The following is an 18199-nucleotide window of genomic DNA, read 5'->3' as shown; positions in this document are numbered from 1 at the left end:
TGTCCGAGTGGTTGTTGTGTGACGTCAGGAAACATGAAAGAGAAATGTGCGTTTTACTAACTGCACCATCGTGACTTCAGCGGCCTGTAAACACTCGTGACGTCAGCGGCGCTGGTTGGAAGCTACAGGAAGTGGCAGTCGACCCGGTCGTTCCCGCGGCTCAGGGCCGGACTGAGGCTCCGCCCTCATGACTTCAGTCTGGAGGAGCCTCAACTCAGAAAGACAAGAATGGAAAAGTCGGGAACTGCTGCTGGTCCCGTTTTAGTCTGAAATCTCAATCCTGTGATCTCAGGCGTTCGTGTGGACGGAGATTGAACCTGAACCGGGGACATGACGCTCACGAGGACAGAGACGGCTTCACTGAGACGTGTGGACGTGTGGGCGGAGCCTGAAGCTGCTGATCAGCCGGTGATGGAGGAAGCTGAAGCCACAGGCAGCCATGACAGCGGTGATGAGTCAGTTAATGTCGAACATTAATGACTCGTTTCAAAGCCATGACAACAAAGAGGAGGCAGGTATGAAATGAAACCAGTCCTGGGAATCAGCCGAGTTCAGATAGAAACATCGTTAAAAGATATTTCAAGTTCCTTATTGATTTTAAAAGATTCAGGAGTCTTACTTCAGGATTTATCTCTCGAGCTTCACGTGACACATTTAATTGTTATTAGTTTAAAACTCCTCAGCCTTCCTCCCAGATCTGGTTCCACAGTTGACTGTCGTCGTCAGTGTCCTGCAAAAGTCCTCGACCCACAGTAAACGTACTTTATATTTTGCAGGACACCTTCACAGTTCCTTAATCAATACATAATCAATATTCATGCTGACGACAGCGTGGAGCTGCTGCGTGAAGGGGGGGGGGGGTGACCCTGGTGAACTGGAGGTGTTTTCAGGTGAACGTCTGATAGATGGACCACAGCGTGATGACCTCACGACTTGAGCCCGGATTTATTAACTTATCATTTTTAAAATATGCCGAATCATCAATGAATTCTTGAATTTACAGTCGACTGTCGGAGGATTAATGTGAAACTGAAGAAAACTTCAAAACATGAAGATTCTCCGTCGACTTCTGCAGCTCTGGAACTTTTTCTATCTGTAATATATATTTTAAATGCACATGTGAGATAAAGGTGAAGGTTGAATTACAGCTAATGTAAAAACACATGTATCACGAGTTGATTCACGAGTCACCTTCGACCCTCACTTCCTGTTTAGAGAAGAACCACAGGAGGTTTCTGGTCTGGTGTGAATCTGGAAAGCGACCTCCAGTTCAGGCCTCAGGTCGGAGGTCAGAGGTCAGCACAGTGATGGAGCAGCTCTTACCTGAGCGACTCCGATCTTCCTGCAGGCGTCCAGGAAGTTCTCCACGTTCCTCCGACACTTGGCCATGCTGAGTTTGGGCTGGAAGCACAAAGTCGCACAAAGTCGCACAAAAGTCAATATTTTCTACACATCAGAATAAACGTTCATGATCCGCTGCTTTTAACACATCTTCAGCTCCAGGCTGGTCCAGAGGGAGGAGCCAGAGGAACGCTCGGGACGTACCACTGCGGGCGAGGGGACGTGGATGCTGGCGACGGAGCGCGGGCGGATGTGATTGGCCAGATGACAGAGCACCACGCCGTCCATCAGAGACGAGCCCAGGTCTTCAGGGAGGACGACCTTCAGCCGGCTCTCGATGCTCTGAGGAACAAACCACATCTTACACACAACTGAAGGGTGGATATTACCCATGATCCTCTGCTTCCTGAACCAGAGGAGGCTGCTGCTGTAATAAATCTTCATATTTTAAAAGTTTCCTGCTGATTATTGAAGATAAACTTAGGTTTTTAATAACTTCTCAGTCTTTTTAACTGATCTATAGTTCTTGGATTTGTCATGATGGAGTTAGAGGCCTCCTCAAAAACTGAGAATCAGCCGCTAAACTCCAGAATGTACAGAACTGGAACATTGAGAATTAAGTGTCATATCTTCATGTTCATATTAAAGTAGAATCAGCTCTGACTCGGTGACGATGAACAATCAGTGTCTCACGTCTCTGAGCTGCTCCATGAGCTCCAGCTCTTCTCTCAGCTGGTCCATCTTCCTCCTGATGGTGAACTGAGGATCCACAGACTCCAGACTCTTGTGGCTCCGCAGGAAAACTGCAACAAACACACAACGACAACAACAGGTCAACACGTCAGCACGGACACAGGAAGCTGGTTAACGTTCATGTGAAGGACTCGCTCCCAGAGACGACCCAGGGGTTCTGAGACGAGTCAAGAAGAAGAGAAAGAGGTTTTCCATCTCTTCCTTCATAACCTTTGTGCTTTCTGCTCTTCTGTCGTGTTCATATTCTATTTTTTACTTATTTCTCTTCTTGCTGATGTAATTTGGTCAATTTCCTGCTACGATAAATGTCCCCAACGTAGGATCAATAAAGTTAAAACCTTATGTTAGAGGTTTGATAACATCTCAGGGATCAGTGACATTATATTACATACACATATATATATATATATAAACACAACATAAACTGTGGAGGATATTTACAGTAGCTCGGTCCACAGATCATCACTGACCGAGGAAAACCTTCTCTGCAATAAAAGATGTAAGACGAACATCTAAGTGCACAGATAGTAAGAGAACAGGAGCAGCACTAGCCCACACACACAAATACACACTCTCACACTCTCACACACACTCTCACACTCTCACACACACACACACACAGGCTGAGGATTGGTTGTTAATGGGGTCAGCAGCAGACGATGTGAGCGTGTCAGTTCCTGATGAAGTCACTCTCCCTGAGGCCTGAGCCCATTATACACCATTAGTCATTATCTGATACACACACACACACACGCACATACACACACGCACACACACACACACAGACACACACACACACACATTCCTGAAAAACACTGAAAGTAAAAGATCCTTCTAATCACCTCAGTGGATGTTTACTAATTTATGATCAGATCTCACTTTCCCACATGAAAGGTTCAAATCAAACACAACCTTCTCTGTTCCCGACTCACTGACTCTGCAGCAGGAGACACGTAAAGTCCTCAGGTTCTCTAGTGTCCTTAAGAAAGAATAATTTCCAGAATCTACGTTCTAGAACTGACAGTTTATTGTGACACAACCTACACACGACCTTATCTTCTATTCAAACGTTAACATCTGCCACAGACTGTTATTAAAGATGGACGACAGGACAGCTGCAGAAGGTGAAGAGCAAACATCTGGATCAGACAGTTCAGTCTCACACACACACACACACACACACAGACACACAGACACACACAGACACACAGACACACACACACACACACACACAAACCCTAACATGTGGTCTCAACAGCTGGAGATGAAAGCAGAGTGTGTGGTGACGCTCCACTTTCATCTCACACACACAGACACACACAGACACACACAGACACACAACCGCAGCTGTTACATGTGGTCGGAGGCAGTATCAGTTTCCTACAGAGACAGAAGAAGAAGCTGAACTTGTCACCAACAGGAGGAGCTAGAGAGTCACAGTCACACACTTAACTTCCTCAGATCAAGAAGTTTCTTTAAACTAAGAGAATGGTTCGTCCCATTGGAACCAGGAAGTCCGAGCTGCAGTCAGAGATCTGCTACTGAATTCTGAAATATGAACCTCTATATTCAAACTGCATAATTTAATGATGCTTTTACACTTTGTTTTCATTCTTTGATAATATTAAGACCTGTGAGTTGACGGCTGAAACCCCTTGTGAAAAAACATGTATTAGAGGAAGAAGAAGATTCAGTGTGAAACGGAGACAAACTTTTTACCACACGTTCAAAAACACAATGAAGATTAAAATAATCCCAGATTTCTTCAGTTTGAAGAGAAACACAAACTCCAGGCGGAGTCTGAGGAGAGGGAGGGGCTCGGCACCCCCCCGAGTCCCACGCCGTTAACCCGGTAACTGAAAGAGATGGAACCTACCGCGGCTGTGCGAGCCTCCGTCGTCATGGCTACGCGGAGTATCTCTACGGAGGGGCGAGGCCTGTGAGAGGGGGGAGGGGTCGAGACAGGAAGGAGGGGGCGAGCAGGGCAGCGAGGGCGGGGCTACAACCAGGAGGTGGGAGTGGTCAGAAGTGGGTGTAGCGTGTGTGTGGGGAAGGTTTGGAGCACCAAGGTGAACAAGGTGAACCCGGTGAGCAAGGCAAAGGTCATTCCACGAAAACACACGCCCGAAAACACCACCGACACCAGAACCAGGGTCCGAAACAATGAGTGACAGGAAGTTGAGCCGGGGGGGGGTGGGGGGGCACATGCACGCAGGTCACATGCATTCAGGATTTAACATCAAAGTCAAGCAGCAGATCAATGAGGAGCAAAGACAGACGGAGAAAAACCACCACGTGGAAATCAGAAAAGAAAAAGTGAAAACAGAGAAAAACATGAAACGACAACAACAAAAAAAAGCACAAAAACAAATAAAGATTAGTCGCATTTCACGATACAGATACCTCGACATGCTGTTAGCATCATGTTAGCTTCATTAGCACCATTTCACACAGCTAATAGTTAGCAAACAAATGCTTGATGGTTGCAGAGCTAAACACAGACGAGCAGCGACCACGAAGCTGCACGACCACGACCAGCGCCTGAACGTTAGCTCGCTCAGCGTTAGCTCGCTCAGCGTTAGCTCGCTCAACGTTAGCCCGCTGAACGTTAGCTCGCTCAGCGTTAGCCCGCTCAGCATTAGCTCGCTGAACGTTAGCCCGCTCAGCGTTAGCCCGCTGAACGTTAGCCCGCTCAGCGTTAGCCCGCTGAACGTTAGCTCGCTCAGCGTTAGCTCGCTCAGCGTTAGCTCGCTCAGCGTTAGCTCGCTGAACTTTAGCTCGCTCAGCATTAGCTCGCTGAACGTTAGCCCGCTCAGCGTGAGCTCGCTCAGCGTTAGCTCGCACAGCGTTAGCATGAGTTCTCTCTGAGGCCGGAACCAGGAGGATCACGACGTCCTGCAGCGTGGTCAGTCTGAAATCAGGACTTATTGATTCCACCTTCAGATTTTACTAATATCTGATGCTTTGTAAAGATGAAGATTTTAAAATAGGCGGCAGCACCACATGTGGATCTATGATGATCAACCTGCATCCGACAGAAAGCGTAAAACACGTTGAACTGTTGACCCCCCCCCCCCCTGCCCCACATCCCACTCACCTGATCGGGGCTTCAGTCCAAACGGCGGGCTGGAGAAGGGCGGGTGTCCGGCGGCTGGAGGTCGCTGTGGCAACAGAAACAGTTTCATGAATGAAAACTAAAAGATGAGACGGTGGATTCGTTCCGTCTCGTGCTCGATGTGAAACAAACAACTGCACAGAGAAAAAACACAAACACACACTGGTTCTAACTGGTTCTAACTGGTTCAACGACCTCAGTCCCGTGTTAACCATCGTTCCTCACTGTGACCTTTGACCTCTGAAATCGCATCACTTCATCTTTGAGTCAAAGTGACAACTGGTTCAAATGTGGAGAAATATATCTTAGAGCCAAATTTGAAAGGATTCTCTGAGGGCGTTATTAAGACACGTTCACAAGGTCACAAAGACCTTGACCTTTGACCTTTGACCACTCAAATCTAGTCAGTTCATCCTTGAGTCTTAGAGAACACTCGTACCAACTTTTTAAGGATTCTCTCGAGGAGTTTTTAAGATAACGACTTTGACCAAAGTCTAATCACTTCATCTTCAAGTTTGTTCCAAATCTGAAGAAAGTCTCTCAACATGTTCCTGAATCATTGTGAAGGACAAGAATGAGACGGACAACCTGAGACATGAACTCACTGGACAAGGGACAAAATATAAAGTGTTTACAAACTGAAATCTTATTGTCAGACGTTGTTTGTTTGTTTGTCAGAAACAAACAAGACACACGTGTCCCTGCTGCTGGACGACATGTGACACGTGTGAGGCTCCGTGTGGTTTCCTCGTCCAATAAGAGACAAACTCACAGACACACGACTGCAGACAGATGAGTGGGCGGAGCCACATCCACTGGCTCTGCATGAGGTTTACCTTGATTGACATGTGCCACTCATGCTCCCGACATGCAAGCTGGGCCTCAAACCTGGCCTTCTCTAGAATCATCTGTCTCTTCTTCTGGAACTCATATCCACCCTCCTCCTGCGAGCGCTGCTACACAACGCAGCAAACGTTCAGGCCTCAAACAGACTTAAACATCCTCTATCACCTCCTTAAAGAGACTTTAAACAATAAGTCAAGGGACAAAGACACAAAGGGACGATTTGTTCTTTATCACACAATTAAACTCATCAAGGAAAATGCATTTAAGCAGAAGTGCAAACTCCTCGGGGGGGAAACTGTGACACAGATACAAACGAGTGTAAAGTATGTTTGTATATATTTCATTATTAAGCTTTGTTCTGTTTAACTTCATCTGAATCGACCTCAGATCCGATCAGCTTCCGTCTCACAGTGAATTAACGTCTGGAGGCGGAGCTCAATGTTTCAATTCACAGAACAACGAGTTTCTTTCATAACACGAGTCGAACGTTTCTTCACATAAACACAAACAATGACACTTTGTGTGTTAGGTTCAGAATCTTTTAACTAATTTAGTCCTGAAGCAACATCCGTGTTTAAACCTTTAAAACTGATTTTTGTGTGCTTCTCCCTTTAGAGCGGGATGATGTCATCGCTTTCAAGACGTGTGACTGATTAAATCATCGTGATTCACTGAAATACTCGCAGGAAGGGCAAAGAGCATTATGGGAGATGTAGTTTGTTTGCTGATGACAACCTGCTGTTCTGTGTGTTAATTCAAAGTGTTTGAAAGACGTGTGGACTTCACCTTTGGCGTGGTGCTGCCGTCATCGCTGTCCTGACCACTGAGGAGAGAGAGAGAGAGAGAGAAGCTTCTGGTGAAACAGGTGAAAACAACTGGCTGATTCACACACACACAGTCACACAACAGTCACACAACAGTAACAAGACAGACAACTGAGACTGATGTGAGTCTTACTTGAGGGACTCGTCCACGGTGACCAGCTCCACCGGGTAGAGACGGACTCCAGACACATCGTCCTGCTCCGTGCTCGCTCTGACACACAACACACACGCCATTAATCATCATCTGTCATCAACACTACTTCACAGGTGTTTATTAACTTTATTATTACGTTTTTGTTTGAGCTGAGAACCGGGAGACGAGCTTTCTAATGAATAAAATGACCTGCATTGTAAGAGCTGATTATGATGATGATAAGAAACGAGGGTCTCAGTGGTGGAGGTGAGCGATCTGAGCAGTTTCTACAGAACATCGAGGATCTGGGTTTGAACCATAGACTATATAGAGTATATATAAAGGTATATAGAGGTTTGAACGTGACAGTTACTGACGTGGATCCATTCACTGTCTGAGCAGGAAGTGAATCACGTCTCTGTCGCACAGTCTCGATCATGCAGAACGTTTGAGTTACCAGACAATAAAACTGACTTGAGGTCAGTAGTGTCAGTGATCTGTAGACTCTGTCCTGTCGATGACAAATCTGTTCAACCACCTAACTTTAATATCTGAAAGGAAAAAGCTTCACTCAGGTGGAAACAACAGACTCGTGTGTACGAGGTCCAGAGCTGAAGCTGAAGGTGAAGATGAAGATGAAGATGAAGATGAAGATGAAGTTGAAGATGAAGATGAAGATGAAGATGTTTCACCTGCTGGGATCCTGCAGCAGATCCACCGCCTCCTGCAGCTGGTTGATCATGTCCATGTGCAGCTCCGTGCCCCCAGGGACCTTGGACCTGAGACCACAGGAGTGAACATGTAAATACCATCAAATATTCACTTAATTCTATTGTTAAATATTAACGAAAATGATAATAAATCATAACATTTAGTAATAATACATAGAAAACACTTTTGAATCTGGAAATGAACTCACGTTTGTTTCGTTTGCCACGGCGAGTCTTCTTCTATCCTGAGGGGCTCGTCGAAGTCTGCTGCCGACCGACCCTGCACACACACAGACACACAAACACACACACAGACACACAAACACACACACAGACACACAAACACATCAGCACCAGCTGCAGCCGTCACATGACCAACAGAGACGTTACCACTCGTCCCAAATACAAACACAACAATAAGGACACTGTGATTAAAGTATTTTCTCTGAAGCAGGGATATGAGACATAAGTTCAGATTCTCTAACCGGACATTTGATCAAACTGAATCTTTTGAGATCAAATAAAACTCTTTTGATATCTGCTCTCTGACATCGTGAAGAGTATTTTCCACTTTTAAGATTTTGTGTTCAGATCAAACAATGAATTGATTCATGAAGCCGCTCGACGGACGTGAAACTGGAACAAACATCTCAGGATGAGAAGGAGCCGTGTTGATGCTACACATGTTCCTGTTGTTGCTTCACAAACACTAACTACACAACATGTCAGGACACTCTCTTACAGAGTTCCTGTGTGAAAACAGCTGGAGTGTCCTCTTGTCCTCCGGTGTTGGACAAGTGGACAAAATCCTTCACACTGAAACTGTAACTTAACGATGATTAACACAAACTCGACCTCGACACATGAGAAACGTCTTCTCGTCTCTTCTGGACGATTAAAAGATTATAAAACAACATTTTGTTCTCAAACCACCACAGCAAATAAATGCTTAAATCTCGGATTGTGTCAAAACGACTGCGTTGCTGAGGTGAGGTGACCTTCGTCGTCATGGTTACCGTAACAACCCCTTTGTTAAAGTAAGAAAAACCCGACTTTCTGTAGGGTGGGAACAGCGCCCTCCTGTGGTGAAGTCGGACGCGTGGCTCTAACATCCTGCGACAGATGTTTTCTTGTGGTGAAGTCACAGTTTCACAGAAGCAGAATCTCAAAGCTCCTCTGCTCTTTGTTTTGTGTTCCGTCCTTATTTGGTCACAGCCGAGCCTCCGCAGGGACACACAGGCTCGGTGACGTAACGTCTGGAACAGCCTCTCCAGCAACCCCCCCCCAAACTGTTCTACTCCAAAACTAAAGTAAACTCACAAAGTGACAGTTCAGGCTCCGTTAAAACAAACCAGAGCCTGTGAGCGGAGCTGCAGCAGAGAACAGGTTCACGTGACCCATCCTTCAGGAAGTGACCGTGTACTGCATTGACCTTTGACCTCACACCCACACACAACCGGGACCACTCGCCTTGATGTAGTTGACGAAGCGAGTGCTGAGCGCCGAGTCTCTGTAGCCGAACGGGTCCTTCAGGGCCTCGGTGGGACTCTCCTCGATCAGACGCACCGGCTCCGAGTTGGGATCTGCTGAGGAGAGGAGGACACGAGGAGTTAACGTCTCCAGCACACGTGGGGGGGGGTGGTGGTGGGGGGGGGGGGGTTCAACAGAGAAGCCAACGCTCAGCTCGTGCATCGTCCTGAACATCGAGGAAGAGACGGGAACTGAATCTGTTCTCTGCTGCTTCCTCTCTGAACGGAACATTCCTGTCTTCAGGTTCTTGTTGAACTACGTCAACGTGTTTTTCCACTGAACCGTCGACACGATGGATGAATATTAGCATTGGATTAATATATTAATATTAATATTCCTGTTGACATGAGCACGAAGCCTCTTGTGCCATTTTTAGGAAAAACTTCAAACACGATAAATCTGCTCTGACCTGATTCCGACTGATTGAAGTTTATATTTAAACTGAGTCTGTGGAGAACGGCTGTTAATAGAGTTCAACACTACAGACACACAACTGACAAGCTGTGTGTGTGTGTGTGTGTGTGTGTGTGTGTGTGTGTGTGTGTGTGTGTGTGTGTGTGTGTGTGTGTGTGTGTGTGTGTTACCTGTCAAGGAGCTGATGTGTTCACTGGAGTCGTCTCTACTCATTCCCTCCTCCTCTGTGATGTGACTCATCGGCACGTTGAGACTCAGACTGTCCTCGTCTGACGGCTGCACACAACAACAAACAACAACAAACAACAAACAACAACAAACAACGATTAACAACCAACAACAAGAAAAACAAACACAGAAAAGCACAGTTGAAACCTGATTCAAACATAAATATTATTTAAACATCTGAAGTTATCCATCAGGTTTAAAAACCATGTGAAATCATCTAATATTTGAAGTAATTACATCATCACATTTGAGGAAATTATTTATTATTTGTTCTTCTTTTCATGAAAAATTATCTGAAGTGAAGATTAAATTAGAATGAAAACATTCACCAGATGAGTTTAAAACTTTGGATGAACTCACATCAGACTCAAACTCCAGCTTCGGTCTCGTTTTTAAACAAATAAAATAATAAAGAAGATAAAATAAGATTCACTCATTGATCTGCAGTTCGTTCGGTTCAAACTCGTCAATAATAAATTTGAGAATATCAATGACAGAGATGGTTAAAATAATCAAATTAAAATAAATAAGTGAAACCTTCTCTCAGTACAGAAATCTATGGATCAAACAATAATCCAATGATAATGTTCCTTGAGACAGAAACAGGTCAAAATAACCAACATGTGAAAGAACACGTTGAACACGACACGAAGACAAGCTGTCGACGAGACAACCAAACAACAAGCGACCGACACACACACACACAGACACACACACACACACACACACACACACACACACGGTGTCGGTACCTCGGTCGCAGACAGTCTCTTGTCTCCGTTGTCGCTGCCGACTCCTGAGTCGCTGTCCTGCTTCCTCTGCTGCTCCATGTCCTCCACACTGCAGACACACAACGCAGGTTACACACCTGACACACATAGTGTAGGGTGTGTGTGTGTGTGTGGGCGAGTAACAGAGCGTGTGAGCCACAGAGAGAGAGAGAGCACAGTCCTCCTCCTGTTCAGACTCTATGTCTTTCTCAGATTGTGTTAATTCTCATTTCCTTCTCTTTAAATCTTCACTTGGACGATGATGGTAAAACGAGCTTCACTGTGATTCTCTCTCTCCTCCATCTCTCAGGTCTCAGATTTAATGGAGTTTAAAACTGACTTCACTTCTTCCTCTGGAGGAACGAGGAAATACTTTTCTTTTTTACTTTATTAATCGTTCAACATTTAGAGAAAAAACAATCGTACCGAAGTTAACTGAGCAAACTGAAGAGAAGAAACAGAACAGATGGAGAAAGAGAAAATACAGAGAGAGAAAAGGAGAATCTGGAAACATAAGGTTTCCAGAAGACGGTGGGATGATAAAAGAGAGGAGTGAAGAGAGAAGGATAAATAATGATCAGAGTCTGAGCTCTTCAGGAGAGTAGGAACCGTTTTGTGCCCACGCGCTGGGAACACTTTCTGTGGGCGGACATTCGAGAGTTCCACTTCCTGTGAGAGGGTGAGAAACTAACACAGCAGCGTTCTGTCCTCTTCCTTCTCTCTCCGTCCTTCTCTCCGTCAGTTAGCTCTCGTCTTTCAGACCGAGAGAAAAGATGAAAGACACGTCTCCACTTCCTCCCGTTCTACAAAACTGTGACTTTAACATCTGGACACGAACGCTGACACCTGGTGGTGACGACAGACACTTCTGCTTCCACACTGGTTTCACTCATCAAACTGTTCCTGTTTCTCATGGTTACCACGACAACACTAAGTTTCTATTCCCTCTGAGTGATATTCAAGTTACCGTGGAGACACTGACCTGCCGGTGCTGGGCCGTGATAGGCTGAGCCGCTCGATGGCGGGCAGGTAGAGGGCGTCGGGCATCTTGTCGCTGCGACACGCCTCCATGCTCAGGTACTTGAAGATGTGAACTTTCCCCTTTAAACAGATCTGAGGAGAAAGAGTTCATCAGTTTTCATCTCCTGTCGTCTCGGCTCGTTTGTTTTTGACCAATCACAGAAGATGTCGTGTTGGAGAACGAGCTGCGTGAACCAATCAGGACCAGGTGTGTGTCTGTGTGTGTCTGTGTGTGTCTGTGTGTGTGTGTACCTGTGCGGGTGGACTCTGCAGTGGGTTGTTTTCTAACTGGAGCGACTGAAGCTGCTTCATCTTCCTGAAACACACTGGGATGGTGGAGACCTTGTTACAGGAGAAGTCAAACTTCACCAGAGGAAGCTCAGCCAGGTCTGTAGGAAAGAACACACACACACAGACACACAAACACAAACACACACACACACACACAAACACACACAGGTCAGTATAGGTCTTAAACTCCTCCTCCTCACTGTCAGCGGACGGGAAAAGCACCAAACAAAAAATCAAAGTAGATGTTGAATAAGTTTTGGTTTAATTAGTTATGTGATGATATACGATGGGCTGACTCCTGATTGGTCGATACCATCATCACCACCAGATGGCAGCGTTTCTATCTGAGATATGTTGACCTCATGACAGTGGGAGGAGGCGGAGTCACGACTGTATTTACAGAGTCTGCGTCTCCTCGTGGTCGTCACAGATCTGTTTCTGTCTCTGAGGCTTCAGGGTGATTCTGTGACGGGTGTGTCAGGAATCACACACTTACCACTCACACACGCTTCAACAACACACAATACAAGTGTGTGTCTTTTTGAAGAACATTTGTAGTTTGCAGAGCTCCTCCCACTCACCTTCTGGCAGGACGCAGAGGAGGTTCCGACGCACGTTGAGTTCTCGTAAAGCTTTGAGTCGCCCGATGTGTCGAGGAAGAGCCGTGATCTCATTGCAGCTGATGTCCTGCAGGGGGCGACACAACAACACGTGTGAGTCAAACCTCCGTCAAGTTGTGTTCATCTTCATTAAGTGTGGAAAGAAAGGGTGTGTGTGTGTGTGTGGGGGGGTGTGTCTCTCACCAGCTCCATCAGGTGGTGCAGGTGTCTGATGGTGTCTGTGTGTGTGTGTGTGTGTGTGTGTGTGTGTGTGTGTGTGTGTGTGTGTGTGTGTGTGTGTCTGTGTGTGTGTGTGTGTGTGTGTGTGTGTGTGTGTGTGTGTGTGTGTGTGTGTCTCTCTCTCACCAGCTCCATCAGGTGCTGCAGGTGTGTGTGTGTGTGTGTGTGTGTGTGTCTCTCACCAGCTCCATCAGGTGCTGCAGGTGTCTGATGGTCTCTGTGTGTGTGTGTGTGTGTGTGTGTGTGTGTGTGTGTGTGTGTTTGTGTTTGTGTGTGTTTGTGTGTGTCTCACCAGCTCCATCAGGTGCTGCAGGTGTCTGATGGTGTGTGTCTGTGTGTGTGTGTGTGTTTGTGTGTGTGTGTGTGTGTGTGTGTGTCTCTCACCAGCTCCATCAGGTGCTGCAGGTGTCTGATGGTGTGTGTGTGTGTGTGTGTGTGTGTGTGTGTGTGTGTGTCTGTCTGTGTGTGTCTCTCACCAGCTCCATGAGGTGGTGCAGGTGTCTCTGTGTGTGTGTGTGTGTGTGTGTGTGTGTGTGTGTGTGTGTGTGTGTGTCTCTGTGTGTGTGTCTCTCTGTGTGTGTATGTGTCTCTCACCAGCTCCATCAGGTGCTGCAGGTGTCTGATGGTGTGTGTCTGTGTGTGTGTGTGTGTGTGTGTGTCTCTCACCAGCTCCATCAGGTGCTGCAGGTGTCTGATGGTCTCTGTGTGTGTCTGTGTGTGTGTGTGTGTGTGTGTCTCTGTGTGTGTGTCTGTGTGTCTCTCACCAGCTCCATCAGGTGCTGCAGGTGTCTGATGGTCTCTGGCAGACTGACCAGCTTGTTGTTGCTGGCGTTCAGGACCCTCAGAGGTAAACCACACAGACAGGCCGGCAGCGAGCCCAGCTGATTCCGACTGGAACACAAACATCATCGTTTACATCTTCTGACTTCATGGATGTGGAGCAAATTGTTCAGGAAACGAAGAAGATGATCAGAACATTTCTTCACTTTTCATCAGGAAAACGAAGACGAGCTGAGAAACCAGAGTCCAACTCATTAATGAAGAACATGAGAACTAAACAATTCAGGTTCAAATCAGGTGGAGCTTCTCATCGTCCTGAAGAAAACTCATGACTGACTTTATTCATTTACTTATTATTTATACACTTTGTCAGTTTTCACCTGAAATGTTCTAATTTACTTAAAATCAACGAATCCAAGGCGACGTTTCAAAGCTCTGTGTCGTCTTCAGTAGAGAAATAAATCTGACTGAGAGAAGCTAAGTTCACAGTGTCTCTAATCTCAGAGCAGCAGACGCACAAGAGACACACACTACACCCAAAACACACACACACACACACACTACACCCAGACACACACACTTATACCACAAGACTGTGAAACTCCCTCTGACTCAGCTCTGAAAATAACATTCAGGAAACATGAGGGAGTTTATACAGCTGCAGACACACACACACACTGACACACACACAGACACACACACGCACACACACACACACAAAAACACACAGTCACACGCATACAAACACAGAATGTAAGAGTTATATTACACTTTTATGTTGGAGAGACATTTAGTGATTGTGATTCTTGTCTGTGTGTGTGTGTGTGTGTGTGTGTGTGTGTGTGGGTCTGTGTCAACATTATTGTGAACTGAAAAACACAACTGTGAGTTTCCCCTCTTGGGCTCATGCTCACGTGGTCACTTCACGACCTCAGAGCTCCTGAGACGTTTTCAGAATCTGGATGTTTGTGACACTTAGTGAAGTTGTTCCTGGTTCCCAGAGGATGATCCTCCTGGATTAATAACAGCTTCCTGCTCCAGCTCCGAAATGTTCTGTGAGAACTTGAAGATAAACGTCTCTGTTTCACTTTAAAGAGACTAAAAATAAGACTGGAGAGGAAAGAAGAGTGTCCTTCCTGTTCTGACAGTGCGTGTGTGCGTTTGTGTGTGCGTGTGTGTGTGTGTGTCTGTGTGTGTGTATGTGTGTCTGCGTGTGGGTTGGTGAATTAAAGCTTAAAATTCAAATGGGATTAGCCTGCGTTTCTTTGACAATATTTAAAGACTTGCTGTCTACAGTGTTATGAATATCACACATCTCAATTATACACACACACACATCTCAAATTATACACACACACGCACACAAAGAGTCAGACGTTTGTCTTCATCCAACAGGAGATTCACAGATTAAACAAAACAACGTTCCGGGCGTCGTTCAGACGTTCAGGGTGGAGACAGCTTCCACCTTTAAACACAGTGTGACAGACAGATGTGTGTGTGTGTGTGTGTGTGTGTGTGTGTGTATGTGGTGTGTGTGTGTGTGTGTCTGTGCACCTGAGGTTTAAGGAGGTGAGTGACTGCAGGCTGATGATGCCGTCTGGGATGGTCCTGATGCAGTTGTGATACAGGTTTAGTGTTTCCAAGGCAACCAGGTGACAGACCTCTGAGGGGACGTCTGTCAGTCGGTTCTTCGACAAGTCTGCAAACAGAGAAAAGATGATATAAATATATATATGAATATATATATACACATCATAAATAGAGCGGAGACAGGGTTTTATATATCAATGTGGAAAAGAGCAGAATTCGATTGGTTCAAACATTTTAAACATTTCCTTATTTCAACCATCAAGTTGTTTGTGTCACTTCCTGTTTACTGAGTAAATGATGTAGAAAATGTATGTTTATATTTTTTTATTTATTTTCACTTCCTCAACCAAGTTTATTTGGTTGTGTGTTTATTTCATGGTTAAAAAAAAATAAAACCAATTAAATAGAGTTTGTGTTTTTAACGTTTGACTTCATAACAGTTGAAGACAGTTACGTCATATTGTGATAAATAATAAAGTAAATGCCCTGTCAGTGTGTGAGTCTGATGCTGATCCCTCATGAAGCTGAACTGAAACTCTGAGTCAGCTCCGCCTCACTGATAAAAATCTGCAGGTTCAACACAAACTGCACAACAGCAACAAAAGCTCCGTCCTCAAAACACCACAAAGTGGAGTCAACACTTTTAAAAACCGTTTCAACACAAACTGAACTTTTTAACCTTCAGGACGGAGGTTTGGTTTCAGGACGCTGTTAGTTTCAGCTTGCTGTTCCTAATAAACTGACGACTCAGTGTTACTCCATGAATATTAAACTCCACCCTCTCCATTCTGCTCGAGAGGAACAATTGTGGTCGGACTCAGGGCGGGGGGGCAGGACTGATGACATCACATCCTGTTCTAGCTCCGTAGGAACAACATCAAGTGAAGTTATCAGCAGCCACAAAACAAGAAATGTCAGAGCCGGTGATTCCACATTGTTCTGCAGATCTGAGCTCAACAGAGCGAGAGGAGGAGAAGAAGAACTCGTTTCCTCGGCTGAGAAACTTCACACTAAAGTTGTGTTGTGTTTTTGAGAGATCAGATTTTTCTCTGTACAAGTTAAATACAACAAGGTCTTAAAAGGAAAAACAAATCAAGTTGATTATCTGTGGTCTGATTTTCTCCTGTCGACACAGACCCTCTCAACGAATGACACGTCACCAGACACATGTGACATCACCGTGACCTTTGACCTCTGAACCCTAACCAGTTCCTCTGTGAGTCTCTAACTGGTCGTCCTTCAGAGGCTGCACCTGAAGAGGGACTGGATCCCAGCGGAGACACTGTCCCGTCTCAGGGATGTTTTCAGATGAGACCATGAATGTGTCCTTCCTTCCCTGAGACACCAAGGCTAGTGGAGATGTGTCGTGAGGAGACATCAGAAGCTTCATGTCCTCATCCTGTCACACATCAACTCAACCTCACAGATCTAAACTCTATCCTGAAGTCCAGCTGTAGCTATGTGGCTTGGTCCGATGAAGATCCACGTGGACTGGGACCTCAGGAGGAGGCGTCTCCGACTGAGACACAGGATCCTGTGATTCTCTCCAGTTCACGAGGCTCAAAATGATCCTGTGACCTCGTGAGTTCACAGTGACCTTTCACCTTCGACCTGCAAATCTAATCAGTTCATCTGTGAGTCCCAATGAATGTTTAAAGACATCCGCTCAGTTCTTAAGATGTTGTCTCAACAATGAGCGGGACGGACAACCTGAAACCGTTAAGCCTCCGGCCACCGGGGGGCGCTGGCTCCACAAAGACGTGTTGTCTGTTGATCAACTCATAAAATATGATTCTCTGATTCAGAACTAGAAATGATCACGACAAACATTTGATTATTAACAAACCCTGAACTGTGAGACAGACACACACCTGAACTGAACAACTTGTTTTGTCCCGCGGCGTCTGAGCATCAGCAGCTCAGAGGCAGCGATGCATTCTGGGTAACGCAGTCACAGGAAGTGCTATTTTAAACTCTGCAGCTGAGAAACAAAGAGCGAGTCGGCCGAGCTTCATCCTCCGAGCAAACAGCAGCAGTCTGACTCACTATGAGTGTGTGTGTGTGTGTCTGTGTGTGTGTGTGTGTGTGTGTGTGTGTGTGTGTGTGTGTGTGTGTGTGTGTGTGTGTGTGTGTGTGTGTGTCTGTGTGTGTGTGTGTCTGTGTGTGTGCTCCAACACCAACACATCTCTTTAACCTCTTTAATAATTCACTGAAAATCCTAATGTGCTGGAATCGGCAGTGACCTTAATGAAAACACACTCACACACAAACACACACACACACACACACACACACACACACACACACACACTCACATTTAGGCCACATCAGTCTCACACATGTGTCAGGTTATATTAGAATGTGTCTAAACATGAGGTCATGTGAGTGAGATCATTTACACAATGAGACACACACACCCACAAACACACACTACTACTACTACTACTGCTGCTAACGTGTGTGTTGAGTGAGTGACTCACAACAAGCTGTCAGAGTGTTGTGTGTAACTTCACTGTTATTTAAACATGTTTGATGTTTATGATTTGAATGTGTGACTTTTCATCTCTACACTCACACGACAGGACCGGTGACCCAGAGGTCGACAGGATGGTCATCGTTTCCATGGAGACGATGACCCTCCAGCGTGTGTGACCAGCACGAAACAACACAACTGAACAATCTGAACACAACGAGGTGATTGAGCTTCAGTGTCATGAGACAGTCGAGCTCCACGTGGACACAGAACTCGTCTCAGCTGGTTTCTGTTCTGTGAGCTGGACTCAACCACTTCATCCCCTTGGACATGCTCAGTCGATATGGATATTTATCAGTTATTATCACCATAATTGTCACGTTAATGTATTATTATATAATTGTATTACATTATAAGACTCAAAAAACATTGAACAGGTCATTTATTGTAGCTATCTTCTACAATGCATAAGAATCATACTGATTTATACATTGGACTTTACATTGTATTGATGTAAATTGTATTGCAGTAATTACTGATAT

The 18199-nt window shown here is 45.5% G+C and overlaps 1 protein-coding gene across 1 annotated transcript in view; it reads right to left on the bottom strand.

Moving 5' to 3' along the window:
• Positions 1-18199, bottom strand: part of lrch1 (leucine-rich repeats and calponin homology (CH) domain containing 1) — a 39536-nt gene that overhangs the window by 5137 nt on the left and 16200 nt on the right. Inside the window, exons 2-18 of the mRNA XM_061088279.1 lie at positions 15149-15293; positions 13579-13705; positions 12557-12662; positions 11937-12073; positions 11647-11777; positions 10647-10734; positions 9837-9942; positions 9193-9308; positions 7932-8002; positions 7705-7791; positions 7013-7090; positions 6842-6878; positions 5192-5255; positions 3971-4093; positions 2035-2144; positions 1546-1683; positions 1324-1401 (exon numbers count right to left, since the gene is read on the bottom strand). Coding sequence (XP_060944262.1) covers positions 1324-1401; positions 1546-1683; positions 2035-2144; positions 3971-4093; positions 5192-5255; positions 6842-6878; positions 7013-7090; positions 7705-7791; positions 7932-8002; positions 9193-9308; positions 9837-9942; positions 10647-10734; positions 11647-11777; positions 11937-12073; positions 12557-12662; positions 13579-13705; positions 15149-15293 — 1742 coding nt within the window. The remainder of the gene's footprint in view (positions 1-1323; positions 1402-1545; positions 1684-2034; positions 2145-3970; positions 4094-5191; positions 5256-6841; positions 6879-7012; positions 7091-7704; positions 7792-7931; positions 8003-9192; positions 9309-9836; positions 9943-10646; positions 10735-11646; positions 11778-11936; positions 12074-12556; positions 12663-13578; positions 13706-15148; positions 15294-18199) is intronic.

This window comes from Limanda limanda, chromosome 16, assembly GCF_963576545.1.
Source record: "Limanda limanda chromosome 16, fLimLim1.1, whole genome shotgun sequence".
NCBI classification, from domain to species: Eukaryota; Metazoa; Chordata; class Actinopteri; order Pleuronectiformes; family Pleuronectidae; genus Limanda; species Limanda limanda.
The sequence above is the reverse complement of the archived record's forward strand: the minus strand, read 5'-3'. Positions and strand labels throughout refer to the sequence as shown.